The sequence below is a fragment of the Kazachstania africana genome, chromosome 1, assembly GCF_000304475.1.
Source record: "Kazachstania africana CBS 2517 chromosome 1, complete genome".
NCBI classification, from domain to species: domain Eukaryota; kingdom Fungi; phylum Ascomycota; class Saccharomycetes; order Saccharomycetales; family Saccharomycetaceae; genus Kazachstania; species Kazachstania africana.
The window spans coordinates 162,527-186,192 of record NC_018940.1 but is presented as its reverse complement, the minus strand read 5'-3'; the positions used below and the strand labels follow the sequence as shown (position 1 = coordinate 186,192).

The window sequence follows — 23,666 nt, the reverse complement described above, 5'->3', positions numbered from 1 at the left end:
GCTGAACACCATCAGTATATATGTCAGGCACGCATACGTTACGGCATAGTATGTTGTCCTGTCATTTGAAATCGCTTAGAGTTACTCTTTCCTGAATTTGAACTTCTCTAGAAATCTTGCCAAGAAAAACTATTGCTACTCGATAATACTAAAATTTTTTTGTCTTTGATACCATGTACTTTTCTTGGTTAACTATAAACTGTCTGTCTCCTTACAGTTTGCTATATTGTTTGGATAGAGGTCGTTAAGAGAGATGCTTACCTTTTGATACTCTACCTATAAAACTCTCAATTTTTACCCAGCCCAAGTTTTGTTGGGACCTTATAATAATATGTCTTGCAGTTTTTGGAACAAATATATCAAATAGGAGTTAGTTGCCTTCCAATACAACGTGACATCACCTAGAGTTCCTATTTTTTTTCTTATATGATTGCAAGTGAAGTGACGTTTGTATAACATTAAAATATCAGCATCTGTGTGATATTTCTCTTCTATTAAAACTATTTAATCTTGCCAGGGGGACTTTTATTTTGGAGATCAACGCGCCAATTTTTTTCTCACCTTATGTACAGCGTTTTCATTACCTTGATACTACTGGACCATTTTACAATAAGAGTCATAATGTGGAAATGATGAATATGTTAAAATATGTCTTTAAAAAAGAGTTACGGTATTGATATGTTATATGAACAGATTTATAGCTTATCTGCGTCACTTACAGATGACCAGTGCCCTGAGGCTTGCATCTTCTTGCTTTATCAGTACCATCTAATACCAGGACCATCCCAAAACATTAAATCCAATAATTCTGGTACCATGACTACAAGCTTGAAGTTACGTACGAACTTTTATTGTGAGCGCTCTTCCGTTCATGACGACTACAAAGGTATGTGCTTTCATGGAGGAGTAGGAAGTTTTTTAAAAATATTGTAAGTTCAATACAGTAACAAGACAGATAATACAGAGAGAATATGACACGGCCTGTGTATATTCTAATTCAGGGACAGAGAGCTTGAAAATCGATCTGATCGTTTAACTATAGCTAAAAGCGTATCAAAAAAGCTTATCTTCTTTCTAATATATGAAATTATAAAGTGAGATAAAAGATTAAGAACAAATATGACGAAGATTTCCTTCTTATAGTGTGGAATTCTTCAAGATAACAAAAGTTGCGTCTACGAAAAGTTTTCACCAATATTCAACCAAATTCAATAATGTGAATATTTAAGCTAATAAATTGAACAGCGGGTGTTTAGGTTTTGATTCTGGGAAAGCAGTCGCACGAGCTTAGAGCTTAATGTTGTAGTTTGCTGGCCTATGTTACAACAGAAAAACTAACAAATTTGGGTTCTATAGTGTAGTGGTCATCACTGTCGGTTTTGATCCGACCAACCCCGGTTCGAATCCGGGTAGGACCTTTTTTATTTTTTTTGTGTCACTAGTTCGAGTCCAGTCTGTCATCTGTCATCTGTCATAAAATACTCGCCAGATAAGATTATTTAATAGTAAATAGTTTTTACATCAAACAATGGTTACAAAAATAGACATAAACTATAATAGAAGGCACTTGTTGTGGAAGTAAAGAAGATTTGGGAAAGTCATAAAAAATAAAATATATCTTGAATTACAGTCAAATAAAACAGAAACAAGACTAAGGTAAGATAGGAAAATCTTCAAGAAGCAGCAATGAGTACCTCTTTTTCTCAAAGATTGAATATTTTGAATAATTTATCAATTAATAAGTTGCAACAAAATGCAGAACGCTCTTTGAAGCAAAAAGTTGAAGGATCTATGATTGACTTAAGCGAAGAAATAAAAATGCCTTCAAAAAATTCAGAAAACTTTGAAAACCAAGAAGATATTAATCATAATCCCAAAAAATTCTCAATTTCTGGGAAAAAAAATACTCCCAAGAGAAGTGGTACAAAACCACAGTTATCCACTGACTTCAAAAGCCAAAAGAAAGTCACTCCTCTATTTATAGGTGGTCTGGGTCCACATGTAACGGAAAGCATGTTAAAAGAACTATTTAATAAGTTTTCCTCATTATATTCAGTCAAGATTTGCTACGATTCAGAAACTAAAAAATCATTGGGCTATGGATATCTTAATTTTTCAGGTAGTGATGAGATCGATAGGGTAATTGAAGAGTTTAATTATACTGAAGTATTTGGAAGTGAAATTAAGATAATGCCCTCTTTAAGGAATAGTCTGTACAGGAAAAATATTGGCACCAATATTTTTTTTTCTAATCTGCCATTAGAGAATTCTGAATTAACCACAAGAGTATTCTATGATACGTTCAAAAAATATGGTAAAATTTTATCTTGTAAATTGGATCATAGAAAAAATATTGGTTTTGTTTATTATGAAGATGACAAGGTAGCCAGAGAAGTTATTGAAAAATATAATAATACAACTTTCTTTGGTGCCAAAATCCTTTGTGGTCTACATTTTGATAAGGAATTAAGGAATTTTCCAGACTTTGAGAAGAGAAAGTCATACCTTGATAAGCACATTATTTTGGAGGATGAATTGAATACAGTTGAAGGTAAAACTTCAATGCTTACTAAAATTAAAAGTTCACTGCCACATCCTAACGCTGTTTTTGTGAAAAACTTGCCTATAGATACCACAGAAGATGAAATATTGGATTTTTTCAGTGTCGTTGGCCCAGTAAAATCTGTCTTCACATCCAAAGTTCTGAAATTCAAATCAGAATGGGCATTTATTACATATAAGAAGGGATCAGATACTGAAAGAGCCATTGAAGAATTGGATGGGAAGAAGTACAAAGATAGAAAGATCTCAGTAACCAAGGCTAAAGCCAGACAACAACAGCACCACCACCACCAACAACAACAACAGCAACAACAACAGCCAATCGTCAAGAAAGCGTCCACAAAAACAACTATACAGCTTAACAACCTCAGTACGATCTGTACAAAGGAGTTTCTGGTGGAGCTATGTATCCAAGAACATTTGAAGTTTGATCGTTTAAAAATCACAGAATATGAGCCAGACAGTGGCACATTCAAAGGTTTTGCTACATTTAAAACCAAAGATGATGCCAAAAAGTTCTATAACTATCTAAATGGGAAACTGGTTGGTGGTTCTGTTATCAATGCTACATTTGCAGCTGCAAAAACCAATATAGGTGAAGCAGATGGTAAGGAAAGTGCAAACTCTGAAACACAAGGATCAGCATCTCACTTTAGCATGACAAAACCACAATTTCCCATGCCATTGCAATATTTTAATCCATATTATTGGGGCCCACCACAAGGAGTACATACAAGAAATGTTCTACCTCTGTATAGAAATGTTCAAGAAATGCCTACAAGTAATTTTTTCCGTCAAAAGAGTGAGCACGTCACAGATACTCTTAAGAGACAAATTAAGAGGGCCATAAACTATTTGAAGATTCAGATAATCGTGAAGGAAAAAAATTTGAATTGTATTGCTGAATATATTGTAAATGTATTTTGGTGTGGTGATCTGACAAACTTGAGTAGATACTTACTTCTTCTTAATACCAACATACACTACGAAGAAATATTGCATAGACAAATCGAAGAAGCCATCAGCAAGTTGGGCTTTACAAAGGGAATATAGAAGAGTTATCATTACTAGCTTTATAATCTGTCATTTTGTTTATAGCTAACAAATATCTGCTTTAGAAGCCAATATTTTTTGAATGATATTTTTCATAGTGAAACCATGAAACTCATAACTGACGATATACTTCAATATTTATTTTAAATAAAAACTAGGTAAGATTGTTTCAAAAAAAGCAGTATTAATCATAACAAGATTCGGGGAAAGAAAATCAAAATAGCATTAAATGATTTCAACATAGTTTGCAGGGAATAGTCCTTCTTTTCCATTTAAGTTGCCCGTCCACCAATCGTATTGAGAATCAGATCTTTTTACTATTGCAATAATGTCACCTCTCTTGAAAATGAGATCACCCTCCTCTTTGCCCCCAAAGTTATATAATGCAACAGCTTTCATACCACTTTGATTTTTGTCAGACAATTGAGGTAGATGGTCTGAATGTTGTCCACGATGTTCATAAAGCTCCTCGTCATCAGTGTTGGTAGCTGTTTCCTTTGTCCTCCTTTCTGCACGACCACCACGATGTTCATATGTTTCATCATCATTTATCTCATCAGTTGCATATTTGCGAGATGACGCTGGTGGAGAGGCAACCCCTCTTCTGGGAGAAAGTCTATCTCTGTGACCTCTGTGATCATAATAATTATCATCATCAATATAGCTATCGCCACGGTAACGATTTGATTTTGGTGGCAGCTCCCCATTTAAGTCATTTGGTATATCATCGTAGAAATCGTCTCTGTCATAATCGCCAGTATAGTTAAAAGCCCTTGATTCCAGAATCCTATATAAGGCGTTTGAACCACGAGGAGGTTGTACCATCCCCGCAAGAATCATCTTTGTAGTACAGTTATCACCGTAAGCTTTTCTATTAGTTTCTCTCCTCTCTACAATCATAGAACCTTCGACAGATACACCGGCAAACAGACCCTTACTTTTAGAATAGGAAAAAACAGCAGCAATACCACCTACCGAAGCAGATGCACCTGCTTCTGCATTTCTTCCAAGTGGGCCTGCAGATACGGATATGTTACCACCCAAAGTGATTGTACCAAATTCAGAAAATGACCTCACAGCTTCATCATTATTTAAAATGAAGACAAAATCCGTTAATTCGGCACCCACCAGACCACCAGCACCAGCACCAGCCATTCCAATCGCAGAGGGAGCGGACCATTCGCCGTTGGGTAACCTCGCTACGATGACGCCTGAACCTGCTCTACCAGAAAACAGAAAGCCTGCCTTCAAAACGGTAATAATGGCTAGACCCCTTGCCTCCTTCAAGATAGAAGGCGGAATGACACTATCTTGACCGAGAACCTGGTTGGGTTTCACGAAACTGGCCAAGACATTCGCAGCTTTCTTCGACTCGTTTTCCAAGCCTCTTGGAATGGGATTATTCAAATGAAACATATTCACGACACACTCTTTTGATTTACAAAGTTTAGATGGGAAAGGGATTTCAACAACTCACGCCGTTAACAAGAAACTGCATACATACTATTTATACAATTCAGTCTCCTAATCCTTCAAAAGATTTGCAACTGTGCCTGGCTTGAAGTAAACTGTAACGTATTATGGCATCGCTCGGAGTATAAACCCAATATTGCAGTTACGCCGACCCCTTTCGCATAGCCGTCTTTGAATAACTCGAGACAAATTCCAAGAAATTTAGATGCAGATGATGATTAGTTAAGTGAAAGGGAAATAGATCTATTCTGGTAGAGTATAAGACAGCAGGACGCTGGAAGAACTTGGTCTGAAATGGTTTCCATGGAAAATAGAGGCAATGAAGATTTCGTTGACAGAGTATTCGATCTGGGCACAAGGTACATAGATAAGTGTTACCGGTTAATTGATAGTTCGGGACAGGCGGTTGTAGATAGGTTGAAAGATATGGCAGAAGATTGGGCATTGACTCCTTCGGGAAATATCCCTGAAAGGACCGGCACGATGGGAGGTAGTATGCTTCGGAAGCTGTTTCCTGGCTTGAATGGTAGCCAATGTGGTAAGAGCCAGTACTGGCTTTACGGTTTGGGGACTTCAGCTACTGTTTTGGTGCTTTTCTGGAAGCTAGCATCTATTCCGTCTCGTTTACCTCAAAATGAGTCTCTTTGCGTACTGATACTCGGCGATATGAGCGATCCAATTGTCAGATCGCAAGTCATGGATCTATATGCAAGACGTTTCACGGTGTTTATATGCTCTGAAAATGCTGAAAAGTTCAAGAAATATAAAGACGAAACAGATTTCCTGATACCCATAGATGCTTCCTCTTCCACTGATCTTCAAAAGTTCATTGACTATTTGAATAGTTCTAGCCTCCCAAATGGGAGACTAGCATCAATTTTGTTCATGCCAAATCTTTCCTATCAACCTTCAGGTGAACTGTCAATGGAAGCTTTACAATATGAAATCAAATCAAACATTTTGATATCGTATAACACACTAATTAAATTACTACCACATTTACTGACTACTTCTAGGAATAAAACTCAGTTAATATTATTCAATCCTTCATTGTCTTATAATTTGCAAATGTCAAACCATCCTACAGAACTTTTCATATCTGGGTTTGTGAGTTCTATCTATCATTCTTTGCAAAAATATGATTCTCTGAATGTAATGATGATCCATTTGGGTTTATTCCAGATTCAAGGTCAATTATCAAACTATAAATACTTAAAATGGTCTGGTTCAAGTATTCAATCCGGCTTACATTCTCCTGTGTATAAGATAATAATGTCAGCCAATGGAACTCCTGTCCAGAAACTTTTACTTTGGTTCCGAACTTTGTTCGGTCGTCACCCTGTTTTCTTTCTGGGAAGATTGAGCTTCATTTCAACTTGGTCAATATTCCCATTAATGTTAAGGTTCAAGCGGTTTTTATCAGCCAAGAATAGGCAAGTAAGAAATTTTTTCTATTTGTAAAAAAGTTTGATTTCATTCTATCATGTATATAAAAATCTAATTTAAAATAAATGATACATTTTAATGCTACTCACTATTGTAGTTGGGTTTGTATGTTTTCAAGTTGTTTTAGTATTGCAGACTTAGCTGTTCCACCGGTAGCATTCCTTCTCTCGACACTCTTTTCAAAATCAAATGTTTCAAAAAGATCTTTCTCGAATCTTGCATCAATTTGTTTGTATTGTTCGATAGATAATTTATCAATGCCGCTCAATTTTAGCTTCTCCGCTAACGCAACACATTCGCCAGATATATGATGAGTTTCTCTAAATGGAACACCTTTTCTAACCAAGTAATCGGCCAAATCAGTAGCTAACATGTCCATAGTTAGAGCTTGTTCCATTTTGGCTTTGTCAACAGTTAAAGTAGATACAACACCTGTAGCGATTAGAATTGAGTTTTCGACGGTAACTAGGGAATCAAATAAGGCTTCTTTATCTTCTTGTAAATCTTTATCATACGTAGATGGTACACCTTTCAAGGTCATTAAAAAGCCAGCTAAATCACCAAAGACCCTACCAGATTTACCCCTTAAAAGTTCTAAAGAGTCAGCGTTCTTTTTTTGAGGCATCAATGATGAACCAGTGGAATAAGCGTCGCTTAATTTTATGAAACCAAATTCAGCAGTAGAATAAATAATTAAATCTTCAGAGAATCTGGAAATATGATTCATGAATAGCGAACCCCAGAACATTATCTCAACGACAAAATCTCTGTCAGAGACGGCTACAAGGGAGTTTCCAATGACTCCGCTGAAACCTAAATCTTGCGCTAAAAATTCTCTATCAATGCCATAAGGATGGCCTGCAAGAGCGCCAGCACCTAAAGGAGATACATTCAATCTGGCTAATATTTCTTGAAGTCTTTTATAATCCTCTGTAAAGTAAGTGGCATAGAAGCTCAGCCAGTGAGACCATCTAATAGGCTGTGCTCTTTGTAAATGAGTATATCCTGGCATTAAAATATCCATTTCTTCGTTAGCTCTTCTGCAAATAACACTTATTAATTCTTTTAAATAAGTTAATAGATTGTTTGTCAAAATGTCACGACAATAAATTCTCATATCGGTCGCAACTTGATCATTACGAGATCTACCGGTATGGACTTTGCCAGCGATGCCGGTGCCAATAATTTCACCAAGACGTCTTTCATTGGCAGTATGAATATCCTCATCGCTCGGAAGACGGATAAATGTATTGTTCTCCCATTCTTCTTTGATCTTTCCAAGACCGTAGTGAATCTCAGAGAGTTCATCCTCTGTTAACAAGCCCAATTTTTGTAGGCCAGAAGTGTATGACTTTGTGCCCTGTAAATCAACTTTATACATTTTATAATCATAGGGTAATGATGCATTGTAGAGTTGCATCAAGGGATCGACTTCCCCAGTGAATCTGCCACCCCATAATTTTTGAGAATTCTTATTTTCCATTTCTAGTATATCGATAATCCTTTGTAATTTTAGTTTAGTATTTTGAGGAAATCACCAGCAATAATTTATAAACGTCCCATTTCTCCCTTCTTTAAATATATCTAAGTCTTGCCAGCAAAGGTTTACTTTTATACATGCATAATTAGTCATTTTTAATCGATGAGTCAAATATGGAAATGTCATCTAATATTCCTCGATGCTGCGTCGCAGTATCTATGACTCGCACGCACAGCGTACAGCCAAGAAAAAAAAAATGAGAAGCTGTATGGCTCATTGACGCTTGACACGTTCATCACTCATTGGTGTCTGCCATTAGCAGATTCGATGCTTCTGGATTTGAAATGTGCATGTCAGTCATAAGTTGTTGTTGTTATTATATTGAGGCGTAATTACATATTGAATACACAGCGAAATTAAATAAATAAAAAAATCTCTATCTTGAATGCTGAAATAATCTATGGTTTGCATCTGCCACTGAAACGTGGGTATAATGAACAGTCTCTGACGGTAAATCTGTTACATAACCAAGCTAAGATACGTTCAGTACCTAAACCGTAACCACCGTGCTCGCAAGTACCGTATTTTCTTTGATCGATGAACCAGTAGTAAGCCTTTGGATCAATACCTTCACGCTTGAAACCAGCCATTAATTCGTCAATTTGAGTGATTCTCATGGAACCACCGGTGATTTCACCGACGGTTGGCATTAAGACATCCACGGATTCGGTGACACGTGGATCGTCAGCACAACGTTTCATGTAGAAAGATTTGATTTCAACTGGGAATTTGATTAATAAGATTGGAACACCAATGGTATCAGTCATCTTTCTTTCAGCAGCTTCAGCAATATCGTCACCGAATTTGAAGTCTTTACCGTCTTCGTTCTTGATGCCATGTTCGTTCAGCCAAGTGATAGCATCTTTATATTCTAATCTCATAAATGGACCAGTTGGAGCAACGAAATCCGGGTTCAATTGTTTGATAATTGGGCCTGCGACAGGATCTTCTAAGACGTATTTGACAGATTGAGAAATAAGACGTTCAAGATGTTGTAGTAAGTCATCGAATGTTATGAAGGCCAATTCACTTTCGACATGAGTATATTCAGATAAATGTCTTCTAGTGTGGGATTTTTCGGCACGGAAGGATTCTTGAACACAGTAGACGTCACCTAAAGCTGGTAAACAGGTTTCCAAATACAATTGAGAGGATTGAGTCAAGTAAGCTTCTTCACCATAGTAATCTAATTTGAATAGAGTAGAACCACCTTCGACTTGAGTTTGAACCATACACGGTGGAGTAACTTCAGTCAAGCTTTCTTCCTCGAAGAAACGTCTGAACGCTCTTAATAGCGCGGCACGGACTTTCATGACACCTGATATAGCTTCACCTCTTAAAGCTAAATGACGTTGGTCTAATAATAGAGATGGATCAGAGTCTTCAGCAATCTTGTTGGTGAAGGCATCGTCACCGGAAGGAGCTAGACCTAGGACTTGGTAGTAATCGACGACTAATTCGACACCACCAGCAGCGTTCTTACCTTCTGGTAATTTAGTAATGGTACCATATAGGGTGACGGTAGATTCTAAAGTTAAATCGACGGTTTGTTGGGCCAAAGCTAGATCACCGGTTAAGACACATTGTAAGAAACCAGTACCATCTCTTAGGACTACGAAGACAACTTTCTTGTTGGAACGTAATCTGTGGATCCAACCGGAGACCTTAACTCTTTCACCGACTTGTTCGTAAACTTTAGCGACTTTAAAAGATTTAGCAGCTGGTAAGGATTTGTCTTCTTCGATAGAAATTTGTAAAGCGGACATTTGCTTTGTAAGCTTCTGTTCTTGTTGTTTTAGTTCCAATTCCTTTTGTTTGATCAATTTCTTCTTCAAACCTTCACAACCTTTACGAGCTTTCTTCAAAGCAGAAGCAGAGATTTCCAAGAATTCACTGTCTTCTGCCTTGAAGACGTACAACTTAGGTTCTGGAGCATCTGCATTTTGTTGTTGGAATGCAAATAAAGCATAAGCAGGAGTCTTGAATGGTTGTTCCTGAGTACCGGCAACGGATAACTCGTCGACACCAGTGGCGTCTTTGATGTAGAGAGACATAGTATATGTGTGTAACTCTAGAGAATCGTCAATCAAGACCAGCAAGAAGCTAAGTAACAGCTACATCCAAGATCCATCACTGAAGTATTCACTTGATGATTCACTGAAAACTGCCATCGAGGAAAGAAAAAAAAAAAAGAAAAATTTACTGTCGCAATCATCGCGAACGATTTTGAAAAATTTTTCAAAAATTCTTTTCATCGCTGCGAGAAGAATCGATGGGAAGCATCATCGGTGTTTGACTGTGGTTGGTGTGTGCAGCTGTGAGTGGGTTTGTCGATATCAACTTGGTCGATTTTGAACTCTTTTACCAGGATTTCTGGCTTGTTCGATTGTTTAGTATCAGGTGTTGTCTTGTTACTTCTTTAGGTCCCTCCTGTACCAGAGATAATAATGTCTTTAGAAGAATCATTTCAAAAACTGTGTGTCTCTGGATCTGAAGCTGACTCTACTCCAGTAAAGTCCCTAGTCTTCAAGCCAAAGACCGCAAAATCTGCCACTCCTGTCCCAGTTGTCGTCGTAGCATTACAAACCACTACTACGCCATCTCCATTAATTGCTCAAGTTACCGCTTTGAAAGATCCTAGATTGGCTCGCGATGATCTATTCAAGACTTTCTTCAAGTGTGATTCAGCAAAGGCTTTCACTTTAGCTTTCTTATCTAATGCTGAAACTGAATTCAAATTATTGATCGATAATCAACTGGAATCATTAGACGATACTACCACTTTACAGTTAAATGATTCTTTATTCATTAAAAAATCTGCGTTACTTCAATTCTTGAACGGTTTAGCATTCAAACCACAATCTGTCGATTTCACACAAGAGGTCGCCAAGAAAGAAGAACCAAAGAAGAAACAAGCTGCTCCAACCAATGCCGCTTTGGAAGATGCTAAATTGATCGGTATCACCGTCGATAAAGCTAAGGATTTCCCAGGTTGGTATCAACAAATCTTAACTAAAGGTGAAATGTTAGATTATTACGATGTTTCCGGTTGTTACATCTTAAGACCACCTTCTTACGCCATCTGGGAAAATATCCAGAAATGGTTTGATAGCAGAATTAAGAATATTGGTGTAGAAAACGCTTACTTTCCAATGTTCGTCTCCTCTCGTGTCTTAGAAAGGGAAAAAGATCATGTCGAAGGCTTTGCTCCAGAAGTTGCTTGGGTCACTAGAGCTGGTTCATCCGAATTAGAAGAACCTATTGCTATTAGACCTACTTCTGAAACCGTCATGTATCCATACTACGCTAAATGGATTCAATCTTACAGAGATTTACCATTGAAATTGAACCAATGGAATTCTGTCGTCAGATGGGAATTCAAACATCCACAACCTTTCTTAAGAACAAGAGAATTTTTATGGCAAGAAGGTCACACAGCTTTCTTAACTGAAAAGGAAGCCACCGATGAAGTCTTACAAATCTTAGATTTCTACGCCGGTGTCTACGAAGAGTTATTAGCTGTTCCAGTTGTTAAAGGTACCAAGACTGAAAAGGAAAAATTCGCAGGTGGTGAATTCACTACCACAGTGGAAGGTTACATCCCACAAACTGGTCGTGGTATTCAAGGTGCTACCTCTCATCACTTGGGTCAAAACTTCTCCAAGATGTTTAACCTTTCTGTCGAAAATCCATTAGGTGCCGATCATCCAAAGATCTTTGCCTACCAAAACTCTTGGGGTCTATCTACTCGTGTTATCGGTGTTATGGTTATGATCCATTCTGATAACAAGGGTTTAGTCATCCCTCCAAGAGTCTCCCAAAGACAAGCCGTTGTCATCCCAGTCGGTATCACCAAAAAGACTACACCAGAACAACGTAAGCAAATTCATGACTCTGCTTATGAAATCGAAAAACGTTTGAAACAAGCTGGTATTAGAGCCTTTGGTGACTACAACGATAACTACACACCAGGCTGGAAATTCTCTCAGTACGAATTAAAGGGTGTTCCACTTCGTATTGAATTAGGTCCAAAGGATATTGAAAAGAACCAAGCTGTTGTCGTTAGAAGAAACGACTCTCGTAAATATATCGTTAGCTTAGATGAATTAGAATCTCGTATCCCAGAAATTTTGGATGAATTACACAACGATTTATACAACAAGGCCAAGGAAGCTTTCGATACCCACAGAGTCATCGTCAACGAATGGAAAGATTTCGTTCCAAACTTGAACAAAAAGAACGTTATCTTATCTCCATGGTGTGGTGTCACTGAATGTGAAGAGGATATCAAGGAATCTTCTGCTAAGAGGGATGATGGTGAAGAATTCGAACAAGATGACAAGGCCCCAAGTATGGGGGCCAAATCCTTATGTATTCCATTCCAACAGCCAGAATTAAAGGAAGGTCAAAAATGTGTTAAGTGTGAACGTAAGGCCGTTAACTACTGTATGTTCGGTCGCTCATACTAGATACTCTGTAAATTTAATAAAAGCACTTAGTTATATATTTTGAAAGACGCGATTTATTTGCACTAATCAAATGTAAACACTATACAAAGAAAATTCAAAAATCAATATAATAGTAATAATTTGTGTGCAAGACGTAAAAGGGAAGTTCCTGTTGTGATACGTATCTTTAAAGAAGACGAAAAAGAAAATTGGACGAGTCCGGAATCGAACCGAAGACCTCTCCCATGCTAAGGGAGCGCGCTACCAACTACGCCACACGCCCGTAATTTGTTGCTTTTATTGCAAATAACTACTATGGTAACAAGACAAATAATTGAGGGAGAATATGATACCGCTTGTATTGCTGGAAATGGCAATATACTGACATTTCAATGTTTTGATAGTTAGAATGACAAATTTAGAATGTTAGAGAAGATATGAACAATAATTATGGCGTGATAAACACGAATACATATTATCATGCAATAATTATGATACGATAATTATGGCAACGTATTGACTCATAAATCTATAACATGATAATTGGCATAAATCAAAATGTGTTGGAAAAGGTATAAATACTCAGGTGAACACTGAAGTTTGATCAAAGTTTGTATCACTTTATATTATTTTATATTATGATTATATTTTATATATAACCAGTGCATTATTTGGTATAACCACTGATTAATAAGAATTACTTCACTAACTTGACTGACATCCACAAAATGAACACTATTAACGAAAATAATATAAAGAGATCATTCTCTGATCTTCCTTCACGTCATGTATATATTCTAATTCAGGGACAGAGAGCTTGAAAATCGATCTGATTGTATAACTATAGCTAAAAGCGTATCAAAAAAGCTTATCTTCTTTCTAATATATGAAATTATAAAGTGAGATAAAAGATTAAGAACAAATATGACGAAGATTTCCTTCTTATAGTGTGGAATTTTCAAGATGACAAAAGTTGCGTCTACGAAAAGTTTTCACCAATATTCAACCAAATTCAATAATGTGAATATTTAAGCTAATAAATTGAACAGCGGGTGTTTAGGTTTTGATTCTGGGAAAGCAGTCACACGAACTTAGAGCTTGATGTTGTAGTGGCCCAGTCTATGTTACAACAGTTTTTCCCGGTTGCTCAACTCTATAAATCCATGGTAAATTCAAAAAGCCCAACGAATCCAGAAGCGCCTTTCCCTCTCTTGGAGAGCTGCAAACCGATGACAGTGTAGTAATAAGTAAGATCTAAGAGTTAGTTCTAACAAGCTAAACAAAGAAACTGTGAAATCAGTATTACACTATATAGTTAAAATCAATATTCGCCCTATATCTTTTCTATATAAAAACGTATCTTCAATAAGAGAGGAACACTGCCGATAGTTGTCTTTTCGATATTAGATGACGTATGTTTACACCTCCTAATTCATAACACTCTCGTCGACGACATAATGAAAATCTCTCACTTGTTACTTGTCCGACGTTGTATAACTTTTGATCAATTTGTACAAGTAGCGAATTTTCTTTTAATGGCAAGCAGTTGTCTTGACATTCTGTTACCAATCTATGACATTCTCGTTTAAGAATATGTGCTATAGTATTATAGGCCCATCACGCTATCGTTCCAACGGATACAGCTGAACCAAGCTGAAATGCAAATCACCGGGGATGAGTAATTATCATATGTTCCTTTTCCTACCCATGAATTCTACGCTTCTATTAACAAAATGATGTTCACGTAACTAGATGGATTACCATATTATTTTATGATTCCTCTTCTTTATTATTTTTGAGGAGATTTTTTGATGAGTAATGGGATCCTTAATCGAACGATAGGTACTGCTACAAAACATTAAAAAATTAAATATAGATAAAGACAAACCTCATCAAATGTTAGGTCATTTCCAGCTTTCTTTGACTTTTTGAATCACACTAATATAAATTATGTAAGTATACCTTTATTTTCAAAATACTGTGACAATATGCGCAATGTGAATCGAAAGGAAGATGATCGAACGTGGAATCATGCAACGGTCTTCGATGTATCGGAAATAGAAAATGGTGAAGATGTAGAACGTTTAAAGCAGCGTCATAGTTATATAAAACGTGGAAGCCCAAAGTTACAGCATTTCTTCAAGTGTGATGAAATCCTCGAAACAGTAAGAATACTTCGAATTGAATGATTTGTATCGATATGCTACATGTGTTACATAAGATGTACTGTGTATAAAGTTTCAAAATGGATATCTCTCATCTTTTGGAGGCGGCTGTACCACTCATTTTTCTTACACCTCCTGATGAACTGGCGGTTCTTCTACCGGATGCGACACGTTTATTCTTTGGCAGCAGTTGTCTCAAGATGACCGACTCATTTTGTGACTTCACGTCAGTTCTGACATCTGTAAGTTTTCCTCCAGCGATATCATCGTTCTGCATAGCTTCATCGTCTGAGTTATTATCAATATTCATATTTTCATTATTTGTAGATTTAGAACTTGGTAAATCTTCAATTGTATTAGCACCATTGAAAGTCTTTCTGGGCTGACCGGGGGAATTTTGTGGTACCGCAGATGACTGATATTGATTGGATTCGTTTGTGTATTTGTTCGTCCTTGAAGGTGTCATATTAAGGTCTCGAAGATTCTCGGAATCCTTTTTACCACTTTCTCCCTTCAGTTTTTTCCTTTGTATACGATATGTATCTAAACTCACCAATGGATATAGCCCACCTATCGTATCACTTGGGATTAGAGAGACTCTAGAAGTATATCTCCACTCCCTGAAATCATTTTGATGCAAGTATAACCAATGTTGTTGTGGACCTACAACCATGCCAGGTCTAATAAATCTTAAGAAACCAATACATTCATTAGCAGTGAAACCATGAGTATAGATCAAATGAGCCCCGATGAGGCAACCTGTTCTTCCAAGACCTGCTTTACAATGAACTGCGATTTTACCTCCTCTTTTTATTATTGTTTCAGCAGAACCGATGAAATTTTTGACAATTGACATATCAGGACATGTACCGTCTTCAAAAATCATATCGACGTGTTTAATGCCAACATCTTCAAAATGTTGCTTATTGTATAAATGGGAATTTAATCTAACAACTAATTGAACGTCATTTTCAGTAAAAAATTTCAAAACACTTCTAAAAGGTTGATTCAAATGACTCTTGTAACTCAACCCAGATAATCTGGAATCTTCCTGAGGGGAAGCAAACGCAATAAAATCCGGTGTTAGTAAGTTAAAATCACCATTTTCGACGTGTTCGTATTTTTCATACTCTTCCAGATTGAAAGAATGTAGGTCAATCAGACTTTTTTCTTTGGCTCTCCATACACCATACACAACATCTTGAATGGTAATCTCAAAGTCAGCGTTAGAATAACCGGCGTCTCTGAATGGCATAAATGGTGGATCAACTTGCGCCAATGGTTGTAAGACTTGATGTGGTGTCCATCCTTGCACCAAGATCATGTAGCAACATAACATACATGCTGCATTGGCTCTTTGTCTTGACGATGCTGATGAATAAAATACGACAGCCTTATTGGAATTATCAGAGTCATTCAATATTTCATGAAATATTACAGCAAATCTATAGAGATGTCCAATATTCATAGGACCGAAATCCAGATGGAAACTATTGTAAAAGATGGAATCTTCCACAGTAAAAAAGACGACTTCATCGGTGTCCTCAGGGGTGTAGTCGTATGCACCTAAATAGACCCTTCCCTTCAGGAATTCTATAGTATTATCGAGATAGATACTTCTACGCATTTGCTTTCTTATAAGGCTTGACCTAAAAAAACGTTCTAGATTGGTTCAATGCAACTGATTACTGATTTAGGACACTATATCTCGAGATATATACCTGCCTCAAGAGTATAACTCGTTGTATGTAACCTTCCTCACGATTGTGTTACAAATTTTTTAAGCCTGATCTCATTGAAAAATCCATGTTTACGCTATTTCCTCTTTCGGTAAATTAAATGTTGTTAGGTGGACCAAACTAAAACCCATACACCAACAAGAAGTCGGGTAACACGGCACCAATATGTACATTTAATAAAAGAGTGTCACCTTTTGACAGGTATACAACATTACAGTCGTATCTATCAGGAGGATAAACTGATGCAGGATTGGGAGTTTTGGTCTTTTGAAAGGCCTTATAAACTTTTTATTTTTCTTTTTATTTCCAAGAGTCCTCTGTTTTATCCTGTAAAGTGACGCGTCACGCCTGAATTACTGCAATATGAGTTGACCGAAGTAGTTAAGGCTAGTAATGAAACGTGTGTAGCTTCTGCGTTAAAAGAAATGAAGTGCCATAAACACACATGTCAGAACCAACATGTGTTGGCTCCATCAAAGCCTGTAAGTCTTGAGTATTTTTATGCTTTTAGTTCAGGGCTACCATCCTCATACATCTTAATATCTTGGCCAAGCCAACATGGACGCACACATAATTGGATGCCAATAATTTTACAACAAGCGCTTTGCACAAAGATCTATGGCTTTTATTCTCATCATAAATAGAAAAGCATTTGTCATCATTATTGAGCCAATTTGGCCAATCCCCACTTTATAACAAAAGGATCCTTAAGTCCTTCTACCTTATTCATGAGCTACATTACAAAAACCTATTCAAAATTATTGGTAGTTGGTAACAATCAAGAATATACTATTATGAGCATTAGTAGAAATATATTAGCTATTCCAAAATTTGCTCTTTCTATGAATAAAATTAACAAAAAATTGATAAAATATGCTCCTGAATTCGTAGCCAACTTTTGGTATAATATTCTATAGTTCTTATTGCTGGAAATGGCAATATACTGAGATTTCAATGTTTTGATAGTTAGAATGACAAATTTAGAATGTTAGAGTGACGTAAAGGAAGAGCAGAGGATCTCTCTTGTATATTATCATCGTTAATATTGTTCATGTTGTGGATGTCAGTCAAATAATTAAAATAATTCTTAATCAGTGTTTTTACCAAATAATGCACTGGTTTTCTATACAATAAAATATACAATAAATAATATACATTTTGACAAACTTTGATCAAACTTCAGTGTTCACTTGAGTATTTATACAATTTCCAACATATTTTGCTTTGTAACATGTCTCCATGTTCTATAATCATATTTGTAATATTCTCTAATATTTACTGCTGATAAGTTCATCGATTTATCATATTACCATATTATTATGTAATGTTAACTACCGATAAATTTACTGTTTCTCATATTGCCTCATTTTTATGTAATTTAATCCTTCTAGAACATTCCATATTTGTCATTCTAACTTTTAGAACATTGAAATATCAGTATAATGTCATTTCCAGCAATCTAGCGTTTCCAGCAGTATTAGCAGATTGGTTATTTTATTTTGCTTATATTAACCAAAGTGAGTAGGGCTCCAACCAGCGAAATATTCATAATTCTATGGCAACTTGGCCGAGTGGTTAAGGCGAAAGATTAGAAATCTTTTGGGCTCTGTCCGCGCAGGTTCGAGTCCTGCAGTTGTCGTCATTTTTTGCTTTTTTGATATACAATCAGGCAATTTATCACTTCCACTCTTTAATTCGTTGATTTGTTAATAAAAGGTAACGTTCCCATCAAAACTTTCCGTTATATACAGGCTGCATCAAATTTGAGCATTTTACAAAGTTTTGAAATGGCATGTTTTTGTATTCGGGACTAGAAGCGTTAACAATAACGCCATTCTCTACCGAAAATTCATCTCCAGTGAGGGGTAGTTTCAACTTGAATTTCGGGCCATGCAAGTATTTGAAACGGTCACTCTTTAAGGTATGCATAGTTTTTTGAATTTCCTCATTTATTGTTACGTCCTCGGAACAATAATATAATGGTAGGCAATTCATTTCATTATCAGAGAAGCTTTTTTGGAAACCGTTTGTACAAATGTCAATAAACCGCTCAGGTGTTTCAAGTGGAAGATTAGTTATTTCTGCCCGCATACTATCTACACTGTTGGTCTCCCAAATAATATCTTTCTCATTCTTCGGCCTCAAGATGCCATTGAAGCTGTCCAGTTTTGAATTTATTAACATCGTACCATGATGATATGCCTTTCCTTTGGCGATCTTGAATGCACTTCCACTGCATTTCTTGCCATCGAAATAAATATCTGACCTTGAATTCAAAGAGATTGACAAATCCTGATTACTTTCCAATAGCCATTTCACGATACATTCATTGAAAAAGCTTCTGGAGAATTTTTCTCTAGAAGTTATAAATGAATAGTTCACATTACCAAGATCATGTATAACAGTACCACCACCTGAAAATCTTCTCAAAATTTCAAAACCCTTTCTTTCGGCTTCTGAAACATATAATTCTTGCCAGATATTTTGATTCTTACCAATAACTGCACACTTGTCGTTAATATAAAATAGCAATCTGTTATTGGGGCGAGTCGCCTTTAATGGCGTATGCTTGAAAATATAATCTTCCAAAGCCAAATTATAATAAGGGTTATTGGATGAACTTCGTATAACAAATGTACCGTCATTTCTAACACAATTTTCTAATTCGGTAGAATTTAAACTGGAGTGTTTCACGGTTAACAACTCCTCAGTTTCTTCATTCAGGATTTCTAACTCCGATTTATCATTTAAACCCGGCTCCTTCTTGAATTTATCACTATCAAACATATCTGTGTACATTGTATTCAATTCAGTATAATCAGAGTGCTCATTCTTATTATCTAACTTCAATGAAATACTAGTAAAGAAACGATGACGGTTCCTTAAAAAACCTTTTTTTGGATTAAATACCTCCGCACGTCTTAGTACGTTAAACATTGACCACTATCCTTCACAAGAAGCATTAAACTTCGACTCTTGCTACTAATAGACAGCTATTTGTACAAATCTAGTATCAACACAGCCGAGAATAATATGTGAAATGGACTATTCTAGCAAACAGAGATTCAGAGCAGATTTTTTCCCAAATCCTTCGAGCAAATAAAAATAAACACAGGCTGTTGCAGTACCTATCCAATCCTGCACCACTCACAACTGTTAGAAAAATATCATAAGTATGCCACTTCGTCTACAGTTTGGTTCCTGATTAAATAATATAATATTTACAAAACAATGGCCCAAAGCGAAAAAAAAAGATTTGCAAAAAAAATATTGATCAGATGAGCTCTACTTTCCTCATCAAATTGCAAGTGGAAAAAGTGAAGAGAAGCGATGGATAAGACACAAGCATTCATAAAAGATAATCTATTGGTGAAAAATTTCAATAATCCAGACAAACCAATAGATGAGAAAAGATTACAGGACACTCTTCTGATATTACCGACCGATGGTGGTTTAACGTCAAAACTGAGGAGAAGCAGGACTAAATTGAGGCTAAATACCGATAATATTGAATCATATAACAAAACAAAACACCCTAGATATCGTACAGTTACAAAGAGCTCTAAAGTTGCATTTAAAAACTATATCAATAATTGTAGGAGAGCTGTAAGTCAAACAAAAAAATTGATACTTGAAAATAACATTAGTGACAGAGCCACACTAGAGGGGTATTTACAATCGAATAATAAAACGGATCTGATGGAGAGATTGCCAAACTATGAGAAAGTCAAACCAATGCATGAGAAGTTATGGATAAACTATATGAAAGAGGTGCTAGGTATACCAGAGAGCGTTAGAGATTCATCGAAACTTAGCATAAATGGTACTTCTGCATTACTCAAATTATCAATGGCAGATTACAATGGCTCTCTTCTCAAAGTGAGCAATAGCCGAAATAGAAACTTGGTTGGTATCCAAGGTATAGTGATTTGGGACTCTCAAAAAAGCTTTATCATGTGTACGAGGGGATCCATATATGACGAACTGAAGATAATTCCGAAGAAAGGAACCGTCTTCAGTTTCGAAGTGCCCATCAATGATGAGTCAGCTCTACAATATAGCATATTGGGGGATAGATTCAAATACAGAAGTAGCGATCGTGCAGGTAGAAAGTTCAAGAGTCGTAGATGCGACGATATGCTATATTACATATCTTAATTATCTTATTTAACAGTATATATCTTAATTATCCCATTTAATGGTATATATATTTAGATGATCGATATGAAATTAGAGAAGTTGAAGCGTGCGAAATGTGAAATTTAAAATACCGTTCAAGTTAGAAAGGGAAGAGCCACTACAAATACAGTTCTTTGATGTTTGTACTAGAGCCTTCAGCCGGCAAAATGCAAATGGAAGAAGGTACAGACAAATCTCTATTGAGAGAGGACATTCTATTCGATGAGCTGGATAGTTACTTTAATTTGATGTGCAACGTAATGTTTGATGAAGACCAGCTATTTAACGAAAAATCAGTTACATTAAGAGGGCGAAAAATGCTAGCACGGTTCAACCAAATATGTCGCTATTTGACTCATAGAAAAGTTTATATCCCAATACATAATGACAATGACAATGAAATGCAACTCTTGTATCAGAATAAGGTAATAGTGGATTTTTGGAATTATTGTAACGAGAAAATAAGTCAATTAGAGGCTTGCTTTCTCGAAAAACTTTATAACGAATACGGTACTATGAAGTCAGAAGCAGTGCATGTCTTAGGATTATGGCAAGGTTTATATGGGAGATATAAAATTTGTCTTGAATGCTTCGAACCAGTATTAGGATACCCTATATTGAATTATAATACTATATTAAAAATTGCTCCCCAAGATTCTCAAGTACTTAAGCATGCTGGATATTCATTTACAAAACGATTGGAGGGTAAATTTGGAAGTAAATTTATACCTTTTCTACGACAGTTTTTACTCGAATTGAGAAGCTCCAAATTAACTGTTTTGGACGAAAATATTACGGAAACGCTGCCATTGAAGTTATTTCATGAATATGACGTACCTGTCAATGGCAATTCTGCCTCTGAATTTTATTTAGAAGATTTATCAACGTTCATAGATGAGGGAAAATTAACTCTAAAATTGGATGAGGATTTTTTTGTCAACCTATTGGATTTGTTAAAACTCAACGGCTGGATTTCGTACCATATTTCGGAAGAGTTAGTATCTAAAGGTAACAATATTATTATTGAAAAATTGCTATTAAAGAAGGATGTCGTTATGCAGTTGGCTACAGTCTTCTTCCCCCTAACAGTTGGAACAATAGAAGAAAATATGATAAAAAGATTCACTAAAAGATTAGAATTTGAAGGCGCGATTCATGCTTTTGAAAAGAGAAAGCGTATAACAGAATTTATCGATATAATAAGTGAATTTGTAAGGTCAGAGTTGACAAGACCTTTTGAGAATGGCAAAATCGAATCATTTTTCAATACTATATTTTCATTAGACAGCTTTATTGGTTATAATGATGTACTAAAAGATATGATACGAAAATGTGCGAATGATACAGCCGGTGGGGAGCTAAAACTTATGGAGTTATATGTTAAATTCTGTGAGATAGCGATATATAAAGTCGATAAAGAGTTGGGAAATAGCACGACGGTTAAAAATTTCCAACTGACTCCGCTATACAGTGCACCACTAGAGTTACCTGAACTTCTTAAATTCAGAGCATCGTTCCTTAATTTGTATACTCGTACCTTTTTCAAACGCTTAATCATGAATGGTCAAAACATGCTCAATGATCTATTTAAGGACTCATCCTACGAGTCGCTACTAATGAGAATGTTCGAACAATATTACAAAAACTCGAATGAGTTGCAAGACTTGTTAACTTTACTCGATGAAATGAGAAAATTACATAAGTTTAATGAGCAATTTCAAGCCACCGAGATATCTAAATTGGCTGACACGATAATATTAGAAAAATCCAAGCTTGCGTCATCTTTACAGGAGGCTAGCGATGACACTTTAAAGTTACCCTCTGAACTACAAGGAATATGGGATAACATAGTAAGTTTCTACAAATCTCAAGATAAGAATGGTTCAGAAAAGAGCATCAAACCAATATACTATTTACAACATTGTGAAGTGGAATCGCCATTTTTTGTTCAAACAAACAATGGTAGCAAGAAACTGCTAATATTTGAGTTAAATATTTTTCAGACATGTGTTTTGGGAGAATTTAATGAGAATGACAGTGCTTCCTTCAACGAATTGCTGCGAAAATTGAAAATGAAAGAAACGACGTTGAAATCAGTAATGAGATCCTTCCTCAACGTTGGCTTACTTCAAAATGTCAATGATCGGTTTTCTATAAATGTACACTACGTACCTGATATGAAAAAGGTTAGAAAAGGGAAATTGCGCATTCCATTACCCAAGCCAAGCCAAAAGCTGAGCAACAGTAGACGGACCTCAATGGTAGCTGAACACCACGAAGGGCTGCGTTCACAATGGAAACAAGAACTGTTGCAGGCATGCATCGTAAGATCACTAAAGGGACTTACGGATGGCCTTGCATATTCCATGCTTTTTGATACAGTAAAACAGCAGCTCCCAGGGTTCAGCGTTGGTGAATTCAAAGATGCCCTGAGTATAGTAGTTCGTGATCATATAGTGACCGAGCAAGACAATATATACAAATACAAGTAGCCATATACAAACATATCCGCATTCTGTAATTCACTATTTCACGAAGACCTAACTATTTTTATAGCGGGCGTCGTTACCCTCCCGTCTATCTCATATAAAAGGCCTTCGAAATTTCCTTCAAACTTCGGAAAATTTTCGTTGCTTTCTCTACAAAAGTCTTCGCTTGAAGAAGTTTAAGTAGGACACATTGAGTTGCCATGAGGTTTGGTGGAAGCAACAGTGGTTGCCACCGATTTATACTGTAGTTACTTTTAGATATAGATTGGTGCTTATTAATGATGATTTGTAAACAGTGCATAGTTCAACTGATTGAAAAGTGAAGAAATTTAAACATCGAATTTAGTCTTTCGCTCCTATCTGAATTATATTCCATCTATATCAAATTGCTCTTATCTTGCACGCGTAAACTCTGGGTAAACAATAAGTAACCTGTATGACAGTTTTAAACCCATCGACAAAACTGGGCATATTCTCATTAAATAGAGAGAGTCACGTGATCACATATCGCATTTTCCCTCTTATTAGGTTACTTTCTACCTCCATTGGTGGACACATATGAAGCAAGTAAT

General features: G+C 36.2%; 10 protein-coding genes and 3 non-coding genes across 13 annotated transcripts; 7 read left to right on the top strand and 6 right to left on the bottom strand.

Annotated features, from left to right (window-relative positions):
• The first annotated feature begins 1,346 nt into the window (after nucleotides 1-1,346).
• Nucleotides 1,347-1,418, top strand: KAFR0Atrna1Q. The gene has a single exon. It is a non-coding gene; the product is annotated as a tRNA-Gln (tRNA).
• Nucleotides 1,419-1,686: 268 nt separating this feature from the next.
• KAFR0A00980 (uncharacterized protein) lies at nucleotides 1,687-3,615 on the top strand (the record flags this gene model as incomplete). Its single annotated transcript, XM_003954622.1, has 1 exon — nucleotides 1,687-3,615. The coding sequence occupies one exon, from the start codon at nucleotides 1,687-1,689 to the stop codon at nucleotides 3,613-3,615; it is 1,929 nt and encodes a 642-aa protein (XP_003954671.1).
• A 225-nt stretch (nucleotides 3,616-3,840) lies between these two features.
• On the bottom strand, nucleotides 3,841-5,031 carry YSC84 (Ysc84p; the record flags this gene model as incomplete). Its single annotated transcript, XM_003954621.1, has 1 exon — nucleotides 3,841-5,031. The coding sequence occupies one exon, from the start codon at nucleotides 5,029-5,031 to the stop codon at nucleotides 3,841-3,843; it is 1,191 nt and encodes a 396-aa protein (XP_003954670.1).
• A 351-nt stretch (nucleotides 5,032-5,382) lies between these two features.
• YSC83 (Ysc83p) lies at nucleotides 5,383-6,549 on the top strand (the record flags this gene model as incomplete). Its single annotated transcript, XM_003954620.1, has 1 exon — nucleotides 5,383-6,549. One exon carries the CDS (start codon nucleotides 5,383-5,385, stop codon nucleotides 6,547-6,549), a length of 1,167 nt encoding a protein of 388 aa, XP_003954669.1.
• A 73-nt stretch (nucleotides 6,550-6,622) lies between these two features.
• ARG4 (argininosuccinate lyase ARG4) lies at nucleotides 6,623-8,017 on the bottom strand (the record flags this gene model as incomplete). The annotated part of the gene is made up of 1 exon (XM_003954619.1): nucleotides 6,623-8,017. One exon carries the CDS (start codon nucleotides 8,015-8,017, stop codon nucleotides 6,623-6,625), a length of 1,395 nt encoding a protein of 464 aa, XP_003954668.1.
• A 455-nt stretch (nucleotides 8,018-8,472) lies between these two features.
• DED81 (asparagine--tRNA ligase DED81) lies at nucleotides 8,473-10,128 on the bottom strand (the record flags this gene model as incomplete). Its single annotated transcript, XM_003954618.1, has 1 exon — nucleotides 8,473-10,128. One exon carries the CDS (start codon nucleotides 10,126-10,128, stop codon nucleotides 8,473-8,475), a length of 1,656 nt encoding a protein of 551 aa, XP_003954667.1.
• Nucleotides 10,129-10,521: 393 nt separating this feature from the next.
• On the top strand, nucleotides 10,522-12,543 carry KAFR0A00930 (proline--tRNA ligase; the record flags this gene model as incomplete). The annotated part of the gene is made up of 1 exon (XM_003954617.1): nucleotides 10,522-12,543. The coding sequence occupies one exon, from the start codon at nucleotides 10,522-10,524 to the stop codon at nucleotides 12,541-12,543; it is 2,022 nt and encodes a 673-aa protein (XP_003954666.1).
• A 189-nt stretch (nucleotides 12,544-12,732) lies between these two features.
• Nucleotides 12,733-12,805, bottom strand: KAFR0Atrna1A. The gene has a single exon. It is a non-coding gene; the product is annotated as a tRNA-Ala (tRNA).
• Nucleotides 12,806-14,778: 1,973 nt separating this feature from the next.
• Nucleotides 14,779-16,314, bottom strand: CDC14 (phosphoprotein phosphatase CDC14; the record flags this gene model as incomplete). Its single annotated transcript, XM_003954616.1, has 1 exon — nucleotides 14,779-16,314. The coding sequence occupies one exon, from the start codon at nucleotides 16,312-16,314 to the stop codon at nucleotides 14,779-14,781; it is 1,536 nt and encodes a 511-aa protein (XP_003954665.1).
• Nucleotides 16,315-17,983: 1,669 nt separating this feature from the next.
• KAFR0Atrna1S lies at nucleotides 17,984-18,065 on the top strand. Its single transcript has one exon. It is a non-coding gene; the product is annotated as a tRNA-Ser (tRNA).
• An 89-nt stretch (nucleotides 18,066-18,154) lies between these two features.
• On the bottom strand, nucleotides 18,155-19,363 carry AIM22 (putative lipoate--protein ligase; the record flags this gene model as incomplete). The annotated part of the gene is made up of 1 exon (XM_003954615.1): nucleotides 18,155-19,363. One exon carries the CDS (start codon nucleotides 19,361-19,363, stop codon nucleotides 18,155-18,157), a length of 1,209 nt encoding a protein of 402 aa, XP_003954664.1.
• A 393-nt stretch (nucleotides 19,364-19,756) lies between these two features.
• On the top strand, nucleotides 19,757-20,584 carry POP4 (RNase P/RNase MRP complex subunit; the record flags this gene model as incomplete). The annotated part of the gene is made up of 1 exon (XM_003954614.1): nucleotides 19,757-20,584. The coding sequence occupies one exon, from the start codon at nucleotides 19,757-19,759 to the stop codon at nucleotides 20,582-20,584; it is 828 nt and encodes a 275-aa protein (XP_003954663.1).
• Nucleotides 20,585-20,742: 158 nt separating this feature from the next.
• Nucleotides 20,743-23,097, top strand: RTT101 (cullin RTT101; the record flags this gene model as incomplete). The annotated part of the gene is made up of 1 exon (XM_003954613.1): nucleotides 20,743-23,097. One exon carries the CDS (start codon nucleotides 20,743-20,745, stop codon nucleotides 23,095-23,097), a length of 2,355 nt encoding a protein of 784 aa, XP_003954662.1.
• Nucleotides 23,098-23,666: the final 569 nt, after the last annotated feature.